The following is a 19,738-nucleotide window of genomic DNA, read 5'->3' as shown; positions in this document are numbered from 1 at the left end:
ACAGGTTTTGGAAGGCCTTATAAAATGCAAGACCTACAAACCCTGTAGGACACAAGATCATTTTTACTTCACATCATAAGTGTGCTGGAAACTATCATATCACACTTGCAATGTACACAACATTGCAAATTGAATCAGGACTGACTTCCAAATTACCTGTGATGCTCATGGATGCGGTCACATTTTAGGCAAACAAAGTTAAAACCTTCCTAACTCCAGCAGGTGAATGTAGAACGTCTGCACAAAGAACATTCTTCCCAGTAGTGCTGCAACGTCACAGTGAGACAATACACTTTTTAAAGCAACTTTAAGAGAAAAAGGATTTGTAAAAAACTACCTAGCAAACTGCATATAAATAAAAGGTAATCAAATAGCAATAACAAGGTAAAAGAGAAGAAATTATTAGTAATAACACAAAGGAAGAAAAACCCAGAACAAATTGTGAGACTTTCATTTACAACCACCAGGTGTCGCCCAAAGCCCACAAATAAAAAGAAACGAAGAAATGAACTGATCGCTTTTCTTTTCTCCCTTTTGTCCTTCAAGGCAAGATCTTGATCTTAAAGGGACATTATTGTTATTATTGTTGCTGTTATTTGTTATCATTGCTATTATCATCATCATTATTATTATTATTTAAATCTCACACAATGTTAATAACAAAATAAAAAAGAATGACTTTAGAATTTGCTTCGTGCTTCCGTGGAACATGTGGTTGTCTGGGGGATGAAAACAGGGGAGACGCTTAAATTATTGATGGATTCCTGCGTTGGGGAGAGGAGCTAGTTGGGGAGGAAATCCACTCCTGCTCATTTGGTTTCCATAGTACCGCCCTCAGGAGGGCTGCAGCTTTAATATGGGGGTTACTGTCCTTGTTTTTGATGCTTTTTAAAACACAAAACCCCGCAAAATTACAAGGAAAACGCACATAATCGAAGCTGTTCATTTATATGGCGCATTATTAAAGCTGCGAAATAAAGATTCGACTGTGTCACATTTTCCCCTCCTCTCGCTCCCTCCTCTTAATGTTTTATGAAATTACTAATAGAGAGAGACTCATATATATGTATTAGCATGTTGTGTTTGGACCCCGGCCTTCATTTGCGCTCAGCAGCTGGCCAGATGTTGGGAAGCGGAGCTGCTGCTGTCGCTGACCTCGGTGCTGAACACGACGTCAGATGAACCTGCGCTCACCACAGGAGACACGATCCAGCCTCACTCCCTCTTTGATTTATTGAAGCTACTCCAAACAGCCACTTCTGATTTCTGAACTTTGACTTGTTCTCGTTTTTTAAAATTCCTTCCATTCGTTATCTCGTCTTTTCTCGTCGTGAACGCAGATCCGTTACGACGCTGGCTGTCAATTTCCCCCTCGTTTTTTTTTCTCCCCCCGTCGTGATGGCACTCGGCGCGGCTACTGTACATCAGGCAGGAGATGAGCTGGTGGTGGATGAAGGCGCACAGCTCGTTTAGGTCCCCCTTCTTTGAAACGGAGGTGTTTTCGCTTTTGCGCTTTCCGCCTGGGCGCGAGAAAATTACGCACGGACCGTCGCCTCCCTGGGCTCACGTTTCTTTTAGAACTTGGTTTGTTGTTTTCCTTGCAGCCGCTGCAGTCGGCCATCCTGCGCTGTAACATGACGCCCAAGCAGTAAAATATTATTTGAAAAAAAAAATACAAATAAAAGCAGGCCTTAGCACACAGAAACTGGATATGGAGTCCATGAAGACGAAAGCCACGGCGGGGGTCAAGGAATTTGCGGGGAAGACCCTGGGCCATATGTACAGGTAAGAGCGTGCATTTTTCTCTCTTTTTTATCACCTGGACTTGTGCGTGTGTGTTTTACCTAAAATGTGATTATTTGCGTGGATGTTAACAAGACACGCGCCACAGAGGGGTGTGTGTGTGTCCGTGGGCCACCTAAAACTGCTTTACAACTTACAGGGATCTCTAGTCACGCCTCTAGAAGTGAGAAGAAAATTATGCAATCAAATGTGCGTGCGTGCGTGTGTGCGCGTGTGTGTTGTTGGCAGGCGTTTGGATTCCACTGGATCCTGATGCAGAGGGCCTGTACATGAATCTCATTGGCAGACAGATTTATGCAGGACGCGTAGGCCACGCCAGACATTTTTAGGGATTCATTCATAATTTGTAACGCATTTCAGATCATTTTTGCAGCCAGTGACGCGCACGAAAGACAAACCTGCAGCTTGTTGTGTGTCAGATTTAGGGAGAGTGGCTTTGATTGTTTTAGCCGGTGTCATTTCGCTTCTCCCTTAATGCAGAAATCATGCTGAACAAAAAGCATTTTAACGACTTCTAGACCCTTTCTATTTCATTTGGAAGGCAGGCATTGCTTTGATTCCTTCACACCTGCAGCAGAAATACTAGAATAAAACTGATTTCTCTTAATACAACATTTTCTGGATCTCATAACCTCAAGGCATTTGATTCCTCTGCAATATTTCACCCCATTTTGCATTTTATTCGATTATTTTCTCTCCATTTTTAAACATAATTAGCCTTGAAGTTTTTCATTCATAAACAGGATATTAAATATTTTTGATTTTTTTCCTATCGCTTTTTGCATTCTAAATTTGGACAAAATAGGCCTAATAAAGGTGACTTTCCTGGATAGGAGAAAGCGGAAAAAAGAGAGGGGGGTTTGAGGAAAGCCCACAGACGTGTGTCTGCAGGCTGGAGCTGCTGCTCGGTTCCTGAATGCTAATGAGTGTGAAAGTGAGGGGCTGCTGCAATGCGGTACAGTCAGGGGACAATGTTCGTCTGTTTTCAGCTGTACAGGCTGAACTTTGGGTGTTTTGCTTATGACATATTGTTGAAAGGAAAATTGGCACCTTCGGTTTTTATTCGTTCCTCGCGTCTTTCTGAAGCTTCTGACTTGAAGCTCTGGTGTGATTCTCTCAGTGTGACACTAAGATGAGGAAAATGCAGTAGAGGCCCAGCCACCCCTACAGCTCTGTGACTGAGGTGATTCTCCATGAGCTGCTTCCTGCATTTTCTTCACTGTAGGACAAGAATTCTCAGATAAACCCACTCAGGCTCCAAAGCTTCCAGCTTATTAGAAATAAAACGCAGAATAGAAATAAAAATGGGCCTCCAGTTGGAGATATTTTCTGTTCTCTTTGAGCATCATCTTCTCATGTCGTGGCATTTTGTCTGGGAGGACTCAGCAGTCGGTGTTTTTCCTCACCTGGCTGTTGCAGGGTGATAGAGAGGAAACAGAAAACCGGGGAGGTGATCGAGCTGACGGAGGATGGGCGGCCACGGGAGGCCGCGGAGAAGAAGCCCCCGCTGTGCGACTGCAAGTGCTTCGGTTTGCCCCAACGCTACATCATCGCCATCATGAGCGGCCTGGGCTTCTGTATCTCCTTCGGCATCAGATGTAACCTGGGCGTGGCCATAGTGGGCATGGTCAACAACAGCACCATCCACCAGAACGGCAAGATCATCATCAAAGAGGTGTGGCAAAGGATAAGAGCAGCTTCCAAACGGGGCAGAATGCATGCCTTAGGACGCCCGATTCCATATTATCAAGCAAGAAAAAAAAAGAAAGAATGAAATAAATAGGACGACGAATTTCTCCAGGCATGAGATAGGAAGGCGTCAGGCCTGCTGCTGCCTCATTGGCCCATTAAATCATTTCCTAAATCTTAAATCTCTCTAACTAATCATGAGCTTCCTTACAATTTTTGCAGATATCTGTGCATTATTTTATTTTATTTTTAATGGGGCTGCATGTTTGAAAACACGCCCATTTCCTAATGTGCAGCACTTCAGCTGTTTAATAATGACAGCAAGCCTTTATTGCAGGATAACTTTACATTTTTGATAGAACAGCACATGTCAGCTAATTTAAACAGATTTAACCCCAAATGTATCACTGTCCTTTGCGTATTTGTCTAACTCAAGCGTAAACATATTAGTTGACGATTTTACCAAATCTCCTTGAAAACACAAACTTGTATGAAACCCAAATGAAGGCACAAAAATCTATAAAGCCATGTCTCAAATATACAAAAGAACAGTTTATTTGGGTTAAAATAATGCGTATTTTTTTAGGTTTTGATGCAAATCCCTGTGATCCAAATCCTCATTTTCACCCAACGAGCACAACAAATTCCTTTCTATACAGCTTCATATTCAGTATTATTTAAAAGACAGACATGATGGATGCTCTAATGATCACATAAATGTCACCTAATCGAAATAAACAGTCGCGGGCCTTTAGGAAACAGGCCTGCCTTTGTATCAGGCCAAGAAATTCGTTCATTTCCTCATTGGTGACACGAGAAAAAGCAGCACATGTGGATTCTTTAACGTCACTGTCATTGTTCTTTTTCCCCATTGCTTTCTGTTTACCATATCATCCACCAGAAAGCCAAGTTCAACTGGGATCCAGAGACGGTGGGGATGATTCATGGATCTTTTTTCTGGGGCTACATCGTGACACAAATCCCGGGAGGCTACATATCCTCCAGGCTGGCAGCAAACAGGTAGGCGGCACTCCCCGTGAACTGCCATGAATACACCTCAGCCACAGTCATCTGGGAGATGAAGCATTAGGATTCTTTTTTCTTCTTCTTCTAATGATTGTTGGCATATTAAACGAAACGACTGAACAGTTGGCGTGCCTCTGTCTTGCTCCTCTCACTCCCTTTATGTGTTGTTTTCTTTATTTGTTATTTTCTAAAATAGACTGTGGAAAAAATAAGAATGTGCAACTCGGGGGAGTGGAATAAATTCCATGAGAAACGGAATCTAACACAACGAAGGTGATGCGTAAAAGACGCCTGTCTGAGCTGTGAGGAATAGGGACAGCGTGCAGCTCTGAGGCTGATGCAGAGCTGCAGGGAGGGCATTGGGCTGGCAGGCCTGCAGCTCCCGGTGTCAGGGCTTTCTGCCACCTGTTAATGAGCTCCCCCGGGGCAGGAGCGCCGGGTCTAATCTGTCGCTCTCTCAGGGCATGGATAGCAGAACCGCTCTGGTCGCCAAAGGCTTTAATTCGCATGAGCTCTGCCAATGCGTCAGTCACTATAATTACGCAAGGATATGGAGCATTAATACGCACATTTTAGGAGTGAGGATGCTGCTATATAACATGACTGCACAATTCTTTTGCTACTGAAACCTTATGGTTCAACAGAAGAGGCCTCAACAGGCCAATTTTACGCAATAATTCTGTTTTAAAAAGTGGCATCTACACTTTTTTCTTCTTCTTTTTGTGTTTAAGCCTTCTCTCCCTGCATTCTGTTTTTGTGCACCTCGTCCTCATGATTGACACCAGGATGCGATCGAATCAATCGGTCCCGTGTCCAACACTATCTCCACCGGATTAGGGCTTGCCCCCCACGCGTGGATGAGAGGGGCGGGAGGACGTGACAGAAATGAGAAACAGCTCCGTGTTTATTCACTTGCTCAGCTGCTCCCTCAAGGAAAACACACAAAAAATGAAAAATAATAAATGACATGCAGAAAGCTAATGTTATTCATTTCATTCTCCCTTTAACACAACAACAAAAACAATAATAATAGTAATAATGATAATAACTTTGACAGCATTTTAGCAACAGAGCCTATATTGTTTTATTTCTGAGTCCATATTGATCAATAAATCTTCTTCTTTTTCTCTCAGTCGATGCCAAATTAAAGTTAAATGACTTTCTTCATGAAAATTTCTTCAAGGTGGAAAAAAAACCGGGTTGCTAAGCGACATTTACGCATCGACGTGACTCTTAATGTGGCGTCGCTGCTTAAAATATTTATCCGCGTGACGTCAAAAGAGCGCATGTGGAGCCGGGCCAATCAGATCCGAGGACGGGTCACACGAGCCGCGTGGATACGTGCTCGGCTCGGCTGCAGCAATGATTTTACTCTACAGGGGTTTTAAGTGATGGAAAATGAGATATAAACAAAGAGGATTTTTATGTAAAATAGAAACCACCTCTTGTGCGTATTTCTTTAGTGGAAAAAATATTTTAAAAACCTCAAGGCCAATGGTTCTTTTTAACCTCCCCAAAAAGAGTCATAATGTTATATTTCATTGGATTTTACTAGAGCTAAAATGTGTTAATGTCATATATGTTCAGTTGCTGTAATGCGTTTTATTCTGATATTTCAGGGTATTTGGTGCAGCCATTGTCCTCACCTCTACTCTCAACATGTTCATCCCCTCTGCTGCCAGAGTGCATTATGGGTGTGTCATCTTTGTGAGGATATTACAAGGACTGGTGGAGGTAAGAACAACTAAAGGTGGATTATAACGTTTTAAATATGCCTTTCCTTCAATAAAAATCGTCATTTTTACTTAAATAGAAAACAGAACCCAATATACTCTCATCTATAAGGATTGCCTTTAATTACATTTAATTTGATGTTATTGTGGGTATAAATATCAGAAGATTTGTAATAATACTCTATACAAAGGGAGCTTCCTGCATATTTGACGAAGAGAGAAAACAAAGGGAAAAACTGCAACATGCACTGGATATTCAGCCAGAGGAAATGCGAGATGAGCTGTATTGATCCAGTCCACTACAGCTGGGTTTTGTGGGATAGTCCAGCTCATTTTCTTTTCTTTTTTTCTTTACTCTTACACTTTGTATCCAGGATACACAGCAGCAAAGTGCTCCCATACAGACGGATGAGAAGGAAAATGCTGATATGCTAAACTCACATCAATCCTTTGGCTTCGTAGTGAAACGCAACACCCCAGAAAAAAAATGCCTGCTGTGGAATAAATCTTGGCGTGCTGATGATGTTTGTCTGTTGCAGTGGAAAATACAGAAAGCTGATACTACAGTTCTAACAAAGAAAACACTGAATAACAGAAATATGTTTTTAGGCATCATCTTTTAGGACTATAGGGAATGTCTGCCTGACACTTTTCCATCTAATTTGGTTGTAAATAATTCCTTCATCAGTAAACTAGCATCATATAACATGTTTCAGCAGTTCTTTATGAAATAAAAGAAAAAACAAAAATATCTTGATCTCTCGTTTCATCTCTCAAAGACTGGTGACATTATGCAGCTCTTCCACAGCAAGAACATCCGTGCAAATTGTATTTTTTACATCAGCAGGTTGTTCAAATTAGCAGCTGATGAACATTTAATATCTGCAGGCCTGCTTTGCTTCCTGAGCAGCTTATCAGGTCCTCTTTGCTCACGGCGCGGTTTGCTCATGATAATTACTGGGGTGAAAATGTTAATATTTGTTAGTTATTGTACCAGATATCTGTTGGTTCCAATTCATATAAGGGTATTCCAGACAGACGATTAGCGCATCCTGAAACTGCTGAACATCTTAAATTCTGACGGTAATGCTGTGAAAAAATGTTTGAAATGGGAAGGTAAAATGGGACAGGTTTTGTATGGAGATGCTGAGAATCCAATTTGGCTTGTTTGATACAAATAATGATGCAAACTAACGCATGCATATGGCCTGTAATTTGTTTGCTGGACAAATCTTCTTTATTATTTCAACAGATAATTGGGCTGCATTTAAAGGATCTTATTGGGTTCTGGGAAACAAGAAATGACCAACATGGAGCACTGAAATTTCTCTCTGAATGTGTACAAGAAAATGCTTGTTTGAATTGTCAAATTAGCAGGCAAAAGAACACGGAGTTCTGCTATTTCTTTATGAATTAATACAGATGGTTCCTTTGTGTTCTGTGTTTAGGGAGTGACCTACCCGGCCTGTCATGGCATCTGGAGTAAATGGGCTCCACCGCTGGAGAGGAGCCGTCTGGCCACCATCTCATTCTGTGGTAAATACTGACAGATCTACTATTGGCGCTGATAAACTGGGTTCCATGTCACTGACCTGAATAATATGTCAGAGCTTCTGAGCGTTTTGTCTCGTTGTTTTCGTTTGCAGGCTCTTATGCTGGTGCTGTGATAGCGATGCCTCTGGCTGGGATCCTGGTTCAGTACACAGGATGGTCCTCAGTGTTCTATGTCTATGGTAAGAGCGATTGATACACACTGTTCCACAAGGGAATTAATGTAATAATGTATAAAATCGTATATGTGTACAGGTTCTTTTGCTGTGAGCTCTTAAGAGTGTGACAGTTAAAGACCCCAGTGAAAGTCAAATGGATTTATCCAGGCAGACTGTGCATTGATTTCCTCCACCCGATGTTTTGGTGCATCGATAAATAACCCCCCCCATCTCTCTTTCTCTCTGCACTGGATACAGTCAGCTTCCCTGTCTGAGTTTTATTCTCTCAGGCATTTTGGAAAGAGCAGGCTGCCAAATACTCTGCATGTGCATAGAGCCGAGGTCAAAATTAGCCGCAGTGCTCCGTCTGCAGTTAGCTGAAGTTCTGACATGTCATCCGTCTGCAATACGCAGGATGCTTTGGCATCTTCTGGTACATGTTCTGGATCCTTGTGTCTTATGAGAGCCCTGCTGAACATCCGACCATCACCGATGAGGAACGCTGCTACATCGAGGAGAGCATTGGAGAGAGTGCCAAGCTAATGGGTCCTGCAGAGGTGAGGGGAGACCCTCCAGATAGCAACCTAGACTTAAAGAACACAATCAATATAAATGACTTTATCCATTACTATTAGTTTCCAATCCTTTGTCTTGTACAATTAGCAACACAATACAGATTCATCAGCCATTTCCGTCTCACCAGACAGACAATAACAGACAGATAATACACTGTATATTGTCCACTACAATGTGCAAATCAATTATTTGTCGTAATATATTCCAGAAATTCAAGACGCCTTGGAGAAAGTTCTTCACCTCTATGCCTGTCTATGCAATCATCGTAGCCAACTTCTGCAGGAGCTGGACGTTCTACCTGCTGCTGATCAGCCAGCCTGCGTACTTTGAGGAAGTGTTTGGCTTTGAGATAAGCAAGGTGAGCGTATGCTGTAAGTCACTGGACTAGCGGCAAACATGCAGCATCAATTACACAATCGATATGCGATGAATTCAAAAGCCATGGGGCGAAACGCGACACCAGTGTTTCAGAGTCAGATGTTTTAAAGCCGAGCATGTGACACTTTGCTGTTTGGCTGATTCATTGATCCGTCATCAGAATCACTGTCAGTGAAACTAGTGGCCGCAGGTTCTTTCTGGTGATCCGGTTCATTGTGTAACAAGGTGAAATAAGTTCACAACAACCAGTATAAAAGGCTGTTATGTCTCTAGGATAAAGGTATATTACAAGTCAGGAAAATCCACAATGAAAGATCAAGTGATTCATAAGGAGTAAAATGACATTATTAGAACTGTAACTTCAAGACCGGGTGAAAATGAATAAATTATATCCATGAGAGTCACTTAGAACATATTTTATAGCTGAAACAATCACGACTTTACCACAACAATCAAATTTAAAGTATGTCATTTGCTGTTTAATGGTCTCTTTGCCATTTTCTTTGAGTGTCCAAATTCTGAATGTGACTATTATCTACTACAGTTTCCTCAAAAATTCTCTCAACAGGGAAAAAAAAGGACTTTCTACTAACAATCCCACATGAGTCACATTTCAAAGCTGCAAACTGACAGTTGGGCAACACTACACTTATTAGTGATGATGACTTATTAGAGTCAGAAATATCTGTTTACTTCACATTTGAAAACAAACTGCTCAGATTGTTGAGTTTGCTGTATCAAGAGAAGGGAATGAATGAATAAGAAAAGTGCAAAATATTTTTCTTTTCCAGCTGAGTCACATCTATCTCGAATCAGTGAGAAAAGCACAAATACGGAAGAATACGAGAATCTCCTGCACTTTTCTAACCATGACAAATTATTTTGTGTTGGTGAAGGCCTCTATACATGAGAAGCAGATTTTTAAGGCCTTTACAGAAAATAATAAAAGACAACATGTTATTAAACATATAATATCCATATCCTACATACATTTATCGTGCTGCCATTTCCTCCTGCAGCTGACTTGGCCTGATTTTCTCCATGCGTTTGCAGGTCGGCATACTGTCTGCCCTCCCCCACTTGGTGATGACCATCATTGTGCCCATCGGTGGCCAGCTGGCCGACTACCTGCGCAGCAAGAACATCCTGACGACTACCACTGTCAGGAAAATCATGAACTGTGGAGGTGAGAAGTCTGAGCTGAGGATGAAATCAAAATTTTCCACACCTCTCTCAGCACAACTACAGGGTGTTACTTTCACGGTGTTAGATCCATACTGTTGTTGTTTTTTTTTTTCTTTTTGAGTTGCTCCTCACTGGGTTTAAGAGACGGGTTTTGTTTATACTTTTACTGTCTGTTCAATACTTCAGCACACAAGTCGACTCACTGATTGTCACTGTGCATTGATTTCATATCTGTCACTGACGTAATTGAGTGAAGGCCGTGTATCGTGCTTAATTCAATTGGCACCACGATGACCAACAGCCCGTGGGCTTTGTGTGGGTTTGTGTGTGTATGTGTGTGACCTGCTGTCTCTCGCTGCTAGGATTTGGCATGGAGGCCACATTGCTGCTGGTGGTTGGATATTCCCACAGCAAAGGGGTGGCGATCTCCTTCCTTGTGCTGGCTGTGGGTTTCAGCGGATTTGCTATATCAGGTTAGTACAAGCAACCACACTTCCACTGCAATCAGCATATAATCACGACTAAAATTAGAATATAATATGCTGTCTTTAAAATGATGTGATCGTGGTGCATTTATTGAGTCTACGATTTGAGAATCCTAACTGACCAGATTTCAAAATTTCAGTGGGAATCTTCTTCTTCTTCTTTTCTTTTCGGCTTTTCCCTTCAGGGGTCACCACAGCAAATCAATTGCCTCCATCTAATCCTGTCCTCTGCATCCTCCTCTCCCACACCAACTACCTTCATGTCCTCCCTAACCACATCCATAAACCTCCTCTTTGGTCTTCCTCTAGGCCTCCTGCCTGGCAGTGGGAAACTCAGCATCCTTCTACCAATATATTCACTCTCTCTCCTCTGGACATGTCCGAACCATCTTAGTCTGGCCTCTCTGACTTTATCTCCAAAGCCTCTAACATGTGTACAGTTTAGTAATTATTGGGGCTGCTGTATACTGTTTAATGGCACAATAAATGAGTCAATATTTATAAAGAAAGTGTGCAATTCAGAGTATATTATCTTACTTGAAGGAATTATTTTCTTTTTTGGTGTGTACAAGAGAAGGATATTCTTATGTCTGCATGTTAATTATGACGTTGTAGCCAGAAGATGGTACAAATCAAAGAAAACAGCAAGACTGACCAAAGAAATCAAAAAGAAATCCATCATCTCTAAAGCCAAATAGCACATCTTAGTTTGTTTAATCCATTGTGAAAATCAAAGAAACATTATCGGTGTAAAAGGGGCCAGAAGTAGTGACTTCAAAGAACGCCTCTGGACCTTTGCTCCCCATCTTTGTGCATGGAGCTTTATCAGTATTAGCTGCCTAATACTCCCCGTATCTGATTCATATTGCTGGCCTTACACCTGAACCTTTCTTCCTTCATTCATTCAACAGATCTTGTTTACGTTTAGCTGCAGAGGATGCAGAGGTCCACGACTGCGTGCAAAATCAGTTTCTTGCCTGTTGTTCTCCAGCTCTCTCCCGGAGTGTTTAATAATTCAGTGCTAGCTGTCTCGGGGGATTTGCCAGGCAGCCAGTGTGCAGCAGCTCGCGAGGACACTTACTCATTCAGCCAGTCAGGGTGGGGGAGGAGGAGGATGATACGGGATGAGATGATGCCGATTTTTTTTATCCAACAAGATGGTCACCATTTGTGCTGCTTTCATCTACTACTGTGTCCTGCTTCTGTTGCTCTTTTTTTCTTTTACACACTGTCTCTCTGTCTCCCTCCATTTGGAATCTAAATCGGGTTAGTGCCCTTGTTATAATTCGCAAGAGTAAAAATCTGTCGTCTGTGTTTTCATTTGATCTGTCAGGCTTTAACGTCAATCACCTGGACATTGCTCCACGTTATGCAAGTATCCTGATGGGCATCTCTAATGGGGTGGGGACCCTGTCTGGGATGGTCTGCCCACTGATTGTTGGTGCTATGACAAAGAACAAGGTAAGAGGTTTTCCTCCAAATAATACTGTCATACAGTGTGCAAAAAAGTCCTAAAGGAGGCCTGAACAAGACAGAACGGCTCCATTTTAAGGGTCAATGTATAACTGAGGGACTTGTGAAGTCCATGGGATATATCTTCCATACACTTTTATTCAAAGTAAAAAAAAAAAGTTAATGTTTTTTATGCTTATTATGATCATGTCTTTACAAATTCCATTATTATTTATTATGGAAACAATCACTTATGAATAAAATATGACTAAATATCACTAAAATGTCAACTAAATGACCGTCCGAATTTAGTAACAACCAGCTTCTAATTAGCTAAACAGTAATAAAATTAGCTTATTCAAAAATAGTTTTGACTGTGTTCTTTAAATTAAGTTGAAATAATCATGAAGGATATTTCTTTTTTGGCAATATATAAAATTTGATATGGAAAATAACAAATTGTGTCTGAGAAAACACTTTCAACTAAGTTACTCATTACAAAACGCCTGTCAAAGAACTGCGTTAATTCCAGATCACATGACCTGCTCCACATGATGTCATTTCCTCCTGAAGAAAAGACTAGCAAGACTCCAAGGCTTGCTGAGTTATTGAATATAAAGAGATGTGGATTTATGGCATGTCAACAGGTTTACTACAATATCTTTATAAATAACTTTCAATTTCCCTTTTACTCAATTGTATATATAATATTTTAGAAGAATCTTTCTGTAAAAATGCCATGTGGTGTTTTGTTATAGGCAGCCAAGTTGATTTTAGGCCTGAAAACAGAAAAAATGTCAACTACGATACCTGTCAACTAGTGGTCTCAGACCATCTTGGAGGTGAACATGCTGGATGTGGAGGTCCTGGGCTGGTGTGGTTACTCGTGGTCTGCAGTTGTGAGGCTGGTTGGATGTACTGCCAAATTCTCTGAAACTCCTTTGGAGACGGCTTATGGTAGAGAAATGAACATTCAATACACGAGCAACAGCTCTAGTTGACATTCCTGCTGTCAGAATGCCAATTGCACGCTCCCTCAAATCTTGCAACATCTGTTGCATTGTGCTGTGTGATAAAACTGCACATTTCAGAGTGGCCTTTTATTGTGGGCAGTCTAAGGCACACCTGTGCACTAATCATGGTGTCTAATCAGGATCTTGATATGGCACACCTGTGAGGTGGGATGGATTATCTCAGCAAAGGAGAAGTGCTCACTATCACAGATTTAGACAGATTTGTGAACAATATTTGAGAGAAATGGTGATATTGTGTATGTGGAAAAAGATTTAGATCTTTGAGTTCATCTCATAAAAAATGGGAGCAAAAACAAAAGTGCTGCATTTATATTTTTGCTGAGTGTATATTGACCCTAGAACAGGAAGGGGAGTGACTGAGGTGACATCCTGCTCCTGAACCTCAGCTCAAGATTGTATCTCCATTTAATAAACAGCTAAAAAATATCACTACAGTGCTGTTGTTATTCAGTATATAAACATGTGCAAAATAATAATTTTCCACTTTCACAGGAATCTGCAGTTTCTGAATATCTGTTTTGTAATGGATAATTGAGTTGAAAGTGATTTCTTCAACAGATGCAATTTGTTATATAAAGCTTAATATGTTGCTAAAAAAATAAATATCTATCATGATTATCTCAACTTAATAAAAAAACACAATCAACACTATTTTTGAACAAGCTCATTGTATTATTGTTTAGCTAATTAGAAGGTGGTTGTTATTAAATTCGGACAGTTATTTAGTTGACATTTTAGTGATATCCAGCCATTTTTTATAAATAAGTGATTGTTTCCATAATAAATAATTGTGAAATTTGAAAAGACAGGATCATAATGAACATAAAATTATATATTTTTCAACTTTTAATAAAAATGTATGCAAGATATATCCCATGGACTTCAAAAGTCCCTCAGTTTTATATTCCAACACACCACTTTGCCCTTCCCACTTTTGTCGCTTCTTGTTCAACCATCGCTTAGCCACACTGCCAGTCTGAAAGTTTTAGAAAACTCTGACTTACCACCAACCGCTCATCCATCAGCCCTCCACGAGGAAACATTGACCCAGCTCCAGATCTCCTCCACATTGGAGGCCCCAGAACAGAGGGGATCTGCGACGCTCCACAAACACATTAACCCGCGTCTCCCATCTGAACTCCTCTTTCTGTTCTCCGGTGCATCAGACACTCCTAATCCCATCCCAGCTACAACCAGGGAGGCTCTTCTCAGTGAAGACCAAAACGTAGCTACTCCATCCTCAACTTCCACTCGCTCCAGCATTGATGACAGAAGCAGGTGAACGTCCAGAAAAGACGCGCATCCGGAATGTGCCCTTCTACACTTCTACAGTCGTGGGTCTTCAGAAAACACTAAGAAAAAGACTTTACTTTGCCACCGCGCTGACGACAAAGTCGAACTATCCAAACTTCTTTCAAACTCCCGGAGCGTATATCACGTGGTAAAGCACAACAATCTTCCATCCGGCAGACGCCGTGAGTCAGAGCGTGACGTCACCACGCTACCTGTAGCTCCGCCCATTTAAAAAAAACAACACATTGACTGAAGCAAGCAAACCTCCAGACCAGAACAGCTGACTTCTTCTCTGAATGCACCCAGAAACACTCATCACGTTTCTAACAGTTCCACTCACCATGTTGTAAGATTGTTTCTGGTCTTAAGATACCATATGAGAACGTCTTGAAGTCAAAGTCAAACTATATATGAATTTCTGACAAACTCTTGGAGCTTTCAACACGTGATGAACCTTAACCTTAAATTAACTGTATCCTCATCACTGTTGTTATCAGCAACGTCCTTCTCTCTCTCTCTCTCTCTCTCTTTCTCTCTCTCTCTCTCTTTCTCTCTCTGTCTCTTGGCACCGGGTTGCCAGTTTGCCAGTTTCTCCCTTCCATGCCCCGTTCCGATCAAACTCTCTCTCACCGGGTTGCCAGTTTCTATCCACTACTAATATAAATTTGCACCACGTTGCCAGTTTATAGTACAAGAGTTTGACAACAACCTGACCTTAATCTTCAACATAGCTCTCCGTCTTGGAGATGTAGGCATCTATCATTCTTCCATCTAGCTCCTGTCTAAGCACTGGTCTCAGTCTAGCACCAGGATGCCAGTTTGACTCATCTCTGTCCTCCCATTCAACAAATTTGACTCTCATTGCAGGATCAAGATGACAGTTTCACTCATCTCTATCCTCCACTTAAACCATTTCAGCTTCCATCAACCTTCTGTGTAAATTTCCAGCAAATGATGCCAGTTGCACATTCATCCATTGGCCTCACCAACAATTTACCCAAAAGATATCCAAACCAGACATTAAACCACTTCACCTGGCTCCTTTTGGCACAAACGAGCAACAACTCTACTGCAGGCTCCCTCCACATTGAGAGCTCCTCACCCTATCTCAAAGGCCACACACAGCCAACCTACAGAGGAAACTCATTTCGGCATTTCATGCTTCCGTCACCATCGAGAGCTCATGACTGTAGGCTATTGTTGGAATGTAGATTCATCGGTAAATAGAAGAATCGCCTTCCAGCTCAGCTCCCTCCTCATCACGATGGTCCAGTACAACTGCTGATACAAGATTCTAAGCAACAGTTAGCTCTTCAGTCATGTTCCTTCTGTTGGTTTCTTGGTCAGTGATGGTTTCCATGCCGTACCCTTCCGAGTTCTCACAGATTCTTCAAAAACCTCTCTAACCATCTCCAGCAGTGTTCAAGATCTACTCATTGTTACTGCTACCCTCTCATAGAACCAGGAATGGTCAAATAACAATCCATCCTTTTCCAATCTGATTACCTCGTCATCCTCACCAACAAAATGATCCTTTGCATCCAATAAACAATCAAGCTTCAAATTGAGGGTGCGGTCCTTGCTAGTGAATACATATTAGGTGTGGTGGTGGCAACAGTATGGTACATAATAATGAGAATGACAGGGCAACGTAACGTGTGCTTTACTGTGTTTTTAAAGGCTTTTTAGACAACGATGTCTACAGTGTACAAACTTGTTGGTAGGATCAGTTCACTCACTCTCTCATTAAATATGTAGAATATTCAATTGCTATTTTCCCCTCTTCCCTCTTTAGACTCGAGAGGAGTGGCAGTATGTGTTCCTCATCGCCTCCATGGTGCATTATGGGGGCGTCGTCTTCTACGGGATCTTTGCGTCGGGAGAAAAGCAACCGTGGGCCGACCCGGAGCTGACCAGCGAGGAGAAGTGCGGCTTCATCGACGAGGACGAGCTGGCAGAAGAAACGGGCGACATCACTCAGAGTTACGGTGCTTTCGGAGGTCCAGCTAAGACATACGGCGCGACCACGCAGGTGAACGGAGGCTGGGCCGCCGGCTGGGAGAAGACGGAGGAGTACGTCCAGGAAGAAGCCCAGGCAGGAGGCTACGGATACAGGCAGGATGAGGGATACTCCTAGACCAAACAGACACACTTTCATTGACACATGAGTAGACTTATTTTCCTGAGTGTGCATCAGTTTTAGTCAGAAAAATGTCAACAAGCGAGAAACAAGAAAAGCTACAATCCATTGTCGTATTGTTTGCACAAATTTAAAAAACAACTAAAAAATGATCAACTTAATGTAAAAATTACTAAAATATATATAAAAAAAGTGAAAGATATTTGATTAATAGAGGTGTAACACATATCAAATTGGCAGTCTGTAAATGTATTATTATGCATATTGATAATAGATATATTTATTTGGAGTGCAATCGTGTGTAAACGTGAACATTTTCATGCCATCAGCGAAGGCTTCCTGAACACAATGAAGCCTGTAGGTTAAAAATAGAAGCTGCCCATCAGAACTGACCCCCTTATCTATTAAATTAACAGTTACAGTACATGCATCCTACAAGCCAGCCATTTCAGTGTATAAATATGTCACTGCACAGCGTTGTAAACAGAAACTAGACACACCGTTGATATAGATTGTACTGTAGCTCTCCTGAATGCACTCAGACTAGCGTGTCCCTTTGATGCACAATATGACTTTTTTTAATTGTTGTTTTCTTATCACCGGCTTCTCTGTGTGTGTAAATCTAAACATGTAAGTGACCTGGTGTAGAGATTTTGACAAGTGGCATCATGATTTGTGATGATTGTTTGGTTGCACAAAAAGTGAAAAATGTCTTTCAAATGTGTGTTACCCGTGATCCCTTTTGAAACTGCGCACTTTTGGTCTTTTTTTGCTTTTACAACCCTACACATCTCTGCAGTGCAATGCAGGAGTAAAGCCATTATTTTACTCAACATCACTGTCAAGCCACTAAGAATCTAGTTGAACCAATGCGTTGTTAAAAAGATTTATCTAAAACAAACCTAACAGAGACATGAAAGAATAAAGATATAAGATTAAATTTAGACTTCATTTATGGTCCTACGTGACCTTAAGAAGGGCTGGTGCAATGCAGAGACTTGGATTAACTGAAATCAGTCTTACTATTATAGAGCCACAAGGCAAATTCAGTTTAATGAGATGAAAACAAAGAATATTTAGAATAGATATTTACACAATCAAAGGGATAAGTGTTGCTTATTGACTCATGGAAATTCATAATCTTGCCTTTTTCCAGCTGAGTCCCCCTACTTCAAACCAGAAAAGTACCACAGGAAAAAGAAAAAGAAATACAGAAATAAGTCTTCATTGTTTAAAATGAGAAAGAGACTGAGACGACTGAGAAGGTGATGAGTATAAAATATCAAACAGCATTATAAAAGTTGTGAACATTCCCAAACAAGTGTTTGAATGTTTACATGTATCGATGCTTTGCATGAAGTTCACCAAAATAGGAGTCACAGAGAAGATACAGTCGGAGGATCAGTCATTAATATGTGCAATTTGGACAAACTGGCTGTTTGTCTTTTTTTTCCATTACAGAATGGAGGTGAAGTGAGACAGTTTATAATGTAAAAACCTGCCTTTGTCTGCTAATGAAAAGTGTTTTATGCTCCTGAGCAGAATCCACCGGAACCTTACGTTTTTGTCCTCATTCTGCACTTACACTGACAAGGTCTGAAGGGGGCCAAATTTGTTTTGTTGTTTGTCACTCGTCTGTGGAGACCTCATGTCAGTCACTTCACCATGTAGCTGTGTGTGGATGTGTATTTATGCATGGAACAAAGTGAAATTTGTAGTTTGTCCTTCTTTTACAAAAATGTTTCTTATTCTTTTCGATTTTTTTTGTCTTTGTCTCAGAAACTGTTACTGATGCTTCAATTTCTTTGCACAATTAACCAAAGGATGTTAAGCACAGCTGGGCTTTAGCTGGAAGCCAGATGTTTTAAAGCAGTACGGACCAGCAGCAGCGAAGTTCCAGCATGTTGGACCCCACAAGTGTGCAGGTGGCACCAAACATTACTCAGTGTACAAAGCAATAAATCCATAGTAACAGTTCTGGTCAAACGTCACAAACATTCATTCTGTAACAGTTTTTTATGCATTTGTTTAAAAGTCGTGTTTTTTGTGATAACAAATGTAGAAAATAAACACTTGTAAAGAAAAAAATGTAGAAGTATATGTATAAAGATATAGTAATAGAGTCCAACACAAACATCTTTGACTACAAGAAAGTGCAAGGAGTTTGTGACGGGACTGCTCACCAGATGAGAATGATAAAAAGAGCTCCGACCAAGCAGCGGACGCTCTTCGTCTTCTTCATGTTTCTGTCTTTGTTTTGGTGTGGTCCGCACTGACTGTGTGCTGGTGTTTCCTCTCTCTCTCTTACACTCTCTCTCTCTGTCTATTTCTGTCTTTCCTCAGCTTTTAGTTGGATTAATGTCTTTCATTCAGTGTCTGGACCCCCGTTGCTCTACTTAACCACATGTACCTCCTCCTTCCCCCCTTGAACAACCCTGATCTCATTGTCACAATGTTCACAGAGATTAAGGAGGAAACCTTAACATGCGATTCTGAAAAATGACAAAATGTGCAACCTGAAGTAGTAAGAAGTTTCCTGTTTTTGTGCCTCTGAAGTTAAAGTGTGATTCTATGGCTTCTGTTGCTGTGTAAATTGAGAGGTTTGTCGATGTCAAAATGAAATACTCTATATCCTTTTTTTGATAAAAAAAGAAAATTGTAAACTAATTTATGTGTGTCCTGAGTGTTTGTACTGGCAGAGGAAGGCAAATCATGCAAAAAGTCAGCTAATATTTAACAACATAAGTGCAGTAGACATCACTTTATGAAATATATTTAAATGTTGCTCTAGATACAAGTTGATAAGGTGAAAGGACTGTTTTTTGTTTGTTTGTTTGTTTGTTTGTTTGTTTTACATCTTCTGCAGTTGTGGAGCAACATTATAATAATTTGGACTCATGTTTCTGGCCACCTGGTGTCTATATAAGTCCAATATTCATTTTAGATCTCTACCAACTCCTAAGGGAATTATGTGACTCTTTAGTCACTAAATGAGCCACTAAACGTCCCACTCCCAAGTGCAGTTGTATAATACCACACAATCATTATCAGTGGTCCAAAGATTTCAGCAAAACAGTCAGGAAATAATTGGAATATAACTTTCTTATGTTGTGCCAAAAAGGGTGACAAGAAAAGACCACAGGCACACAAACCGAAATGTAGTTTCAAATGAAATTTTGCTCATTTGTTTGATTTCTTTTTATGCCTAAACAACTACTAATGTAGCACCTGAAAA

The 19,738-nt window shown here is 40.9% G+C and overlaps 1 protein-coding gene across 1 annotated transcript; it reads left to right on the top strand.

Annotated features, from left to right (window-relative positions):
• Window positions 1-1,083: 1,083 nt before the first annotated feature.
• slc17a6b (solute carrier family 17 member 6b) lies at window positions 1,084-19,170 on the top strand. Its single transcript, XM_022200959.2, has 12 exons — window positions 1,084-1,785; window positions 3,223-3,478; window positions 4,394-4,512; window positions 6,138-6,252; window positions 7,700-7,787; window positions 7,898-7,984; window positions 8,375-8,517; window positions 8,745-8,894; window positions 9,968-10,100; window positions 10,462-10,572; window positions 11,918-12,045; window positions 16,159-19,170. Exons 1-12 carry the CDS (start codon window positions 1,712-1,714, stop codon window positions 16,498-16,500), a joined length of 1,746 nt encoding a protein of 581 aa, XP_022056651.1. The 5' UTR covers window positions 1,084-1,711; the 3' UTR covers window positions 16,501-19,170.
• Window positions 19,171-19,738: the final 568 nt, after the last annotated feature.

This window comes from Acanthochromis polyacanthus, chromosome 2, assembly GCF_021347895.1.
Source record: "Acanthochromis polyacanthus isolate Apoly-LR-REF ecotype Palm Island chromosome 2, KAUST_Apoly_ChrSc, whole genome shotgun sequence".
Taxonomy (NCBI): Eukaryota; Metazoa; Chordata; class Actinopteri; family Pomacentridae; genus Acanthochromis; species Acanthochromis polyacanthus.
This window is presented reverse-complemented; position numbering and strand designations above follow the sequence as displayed.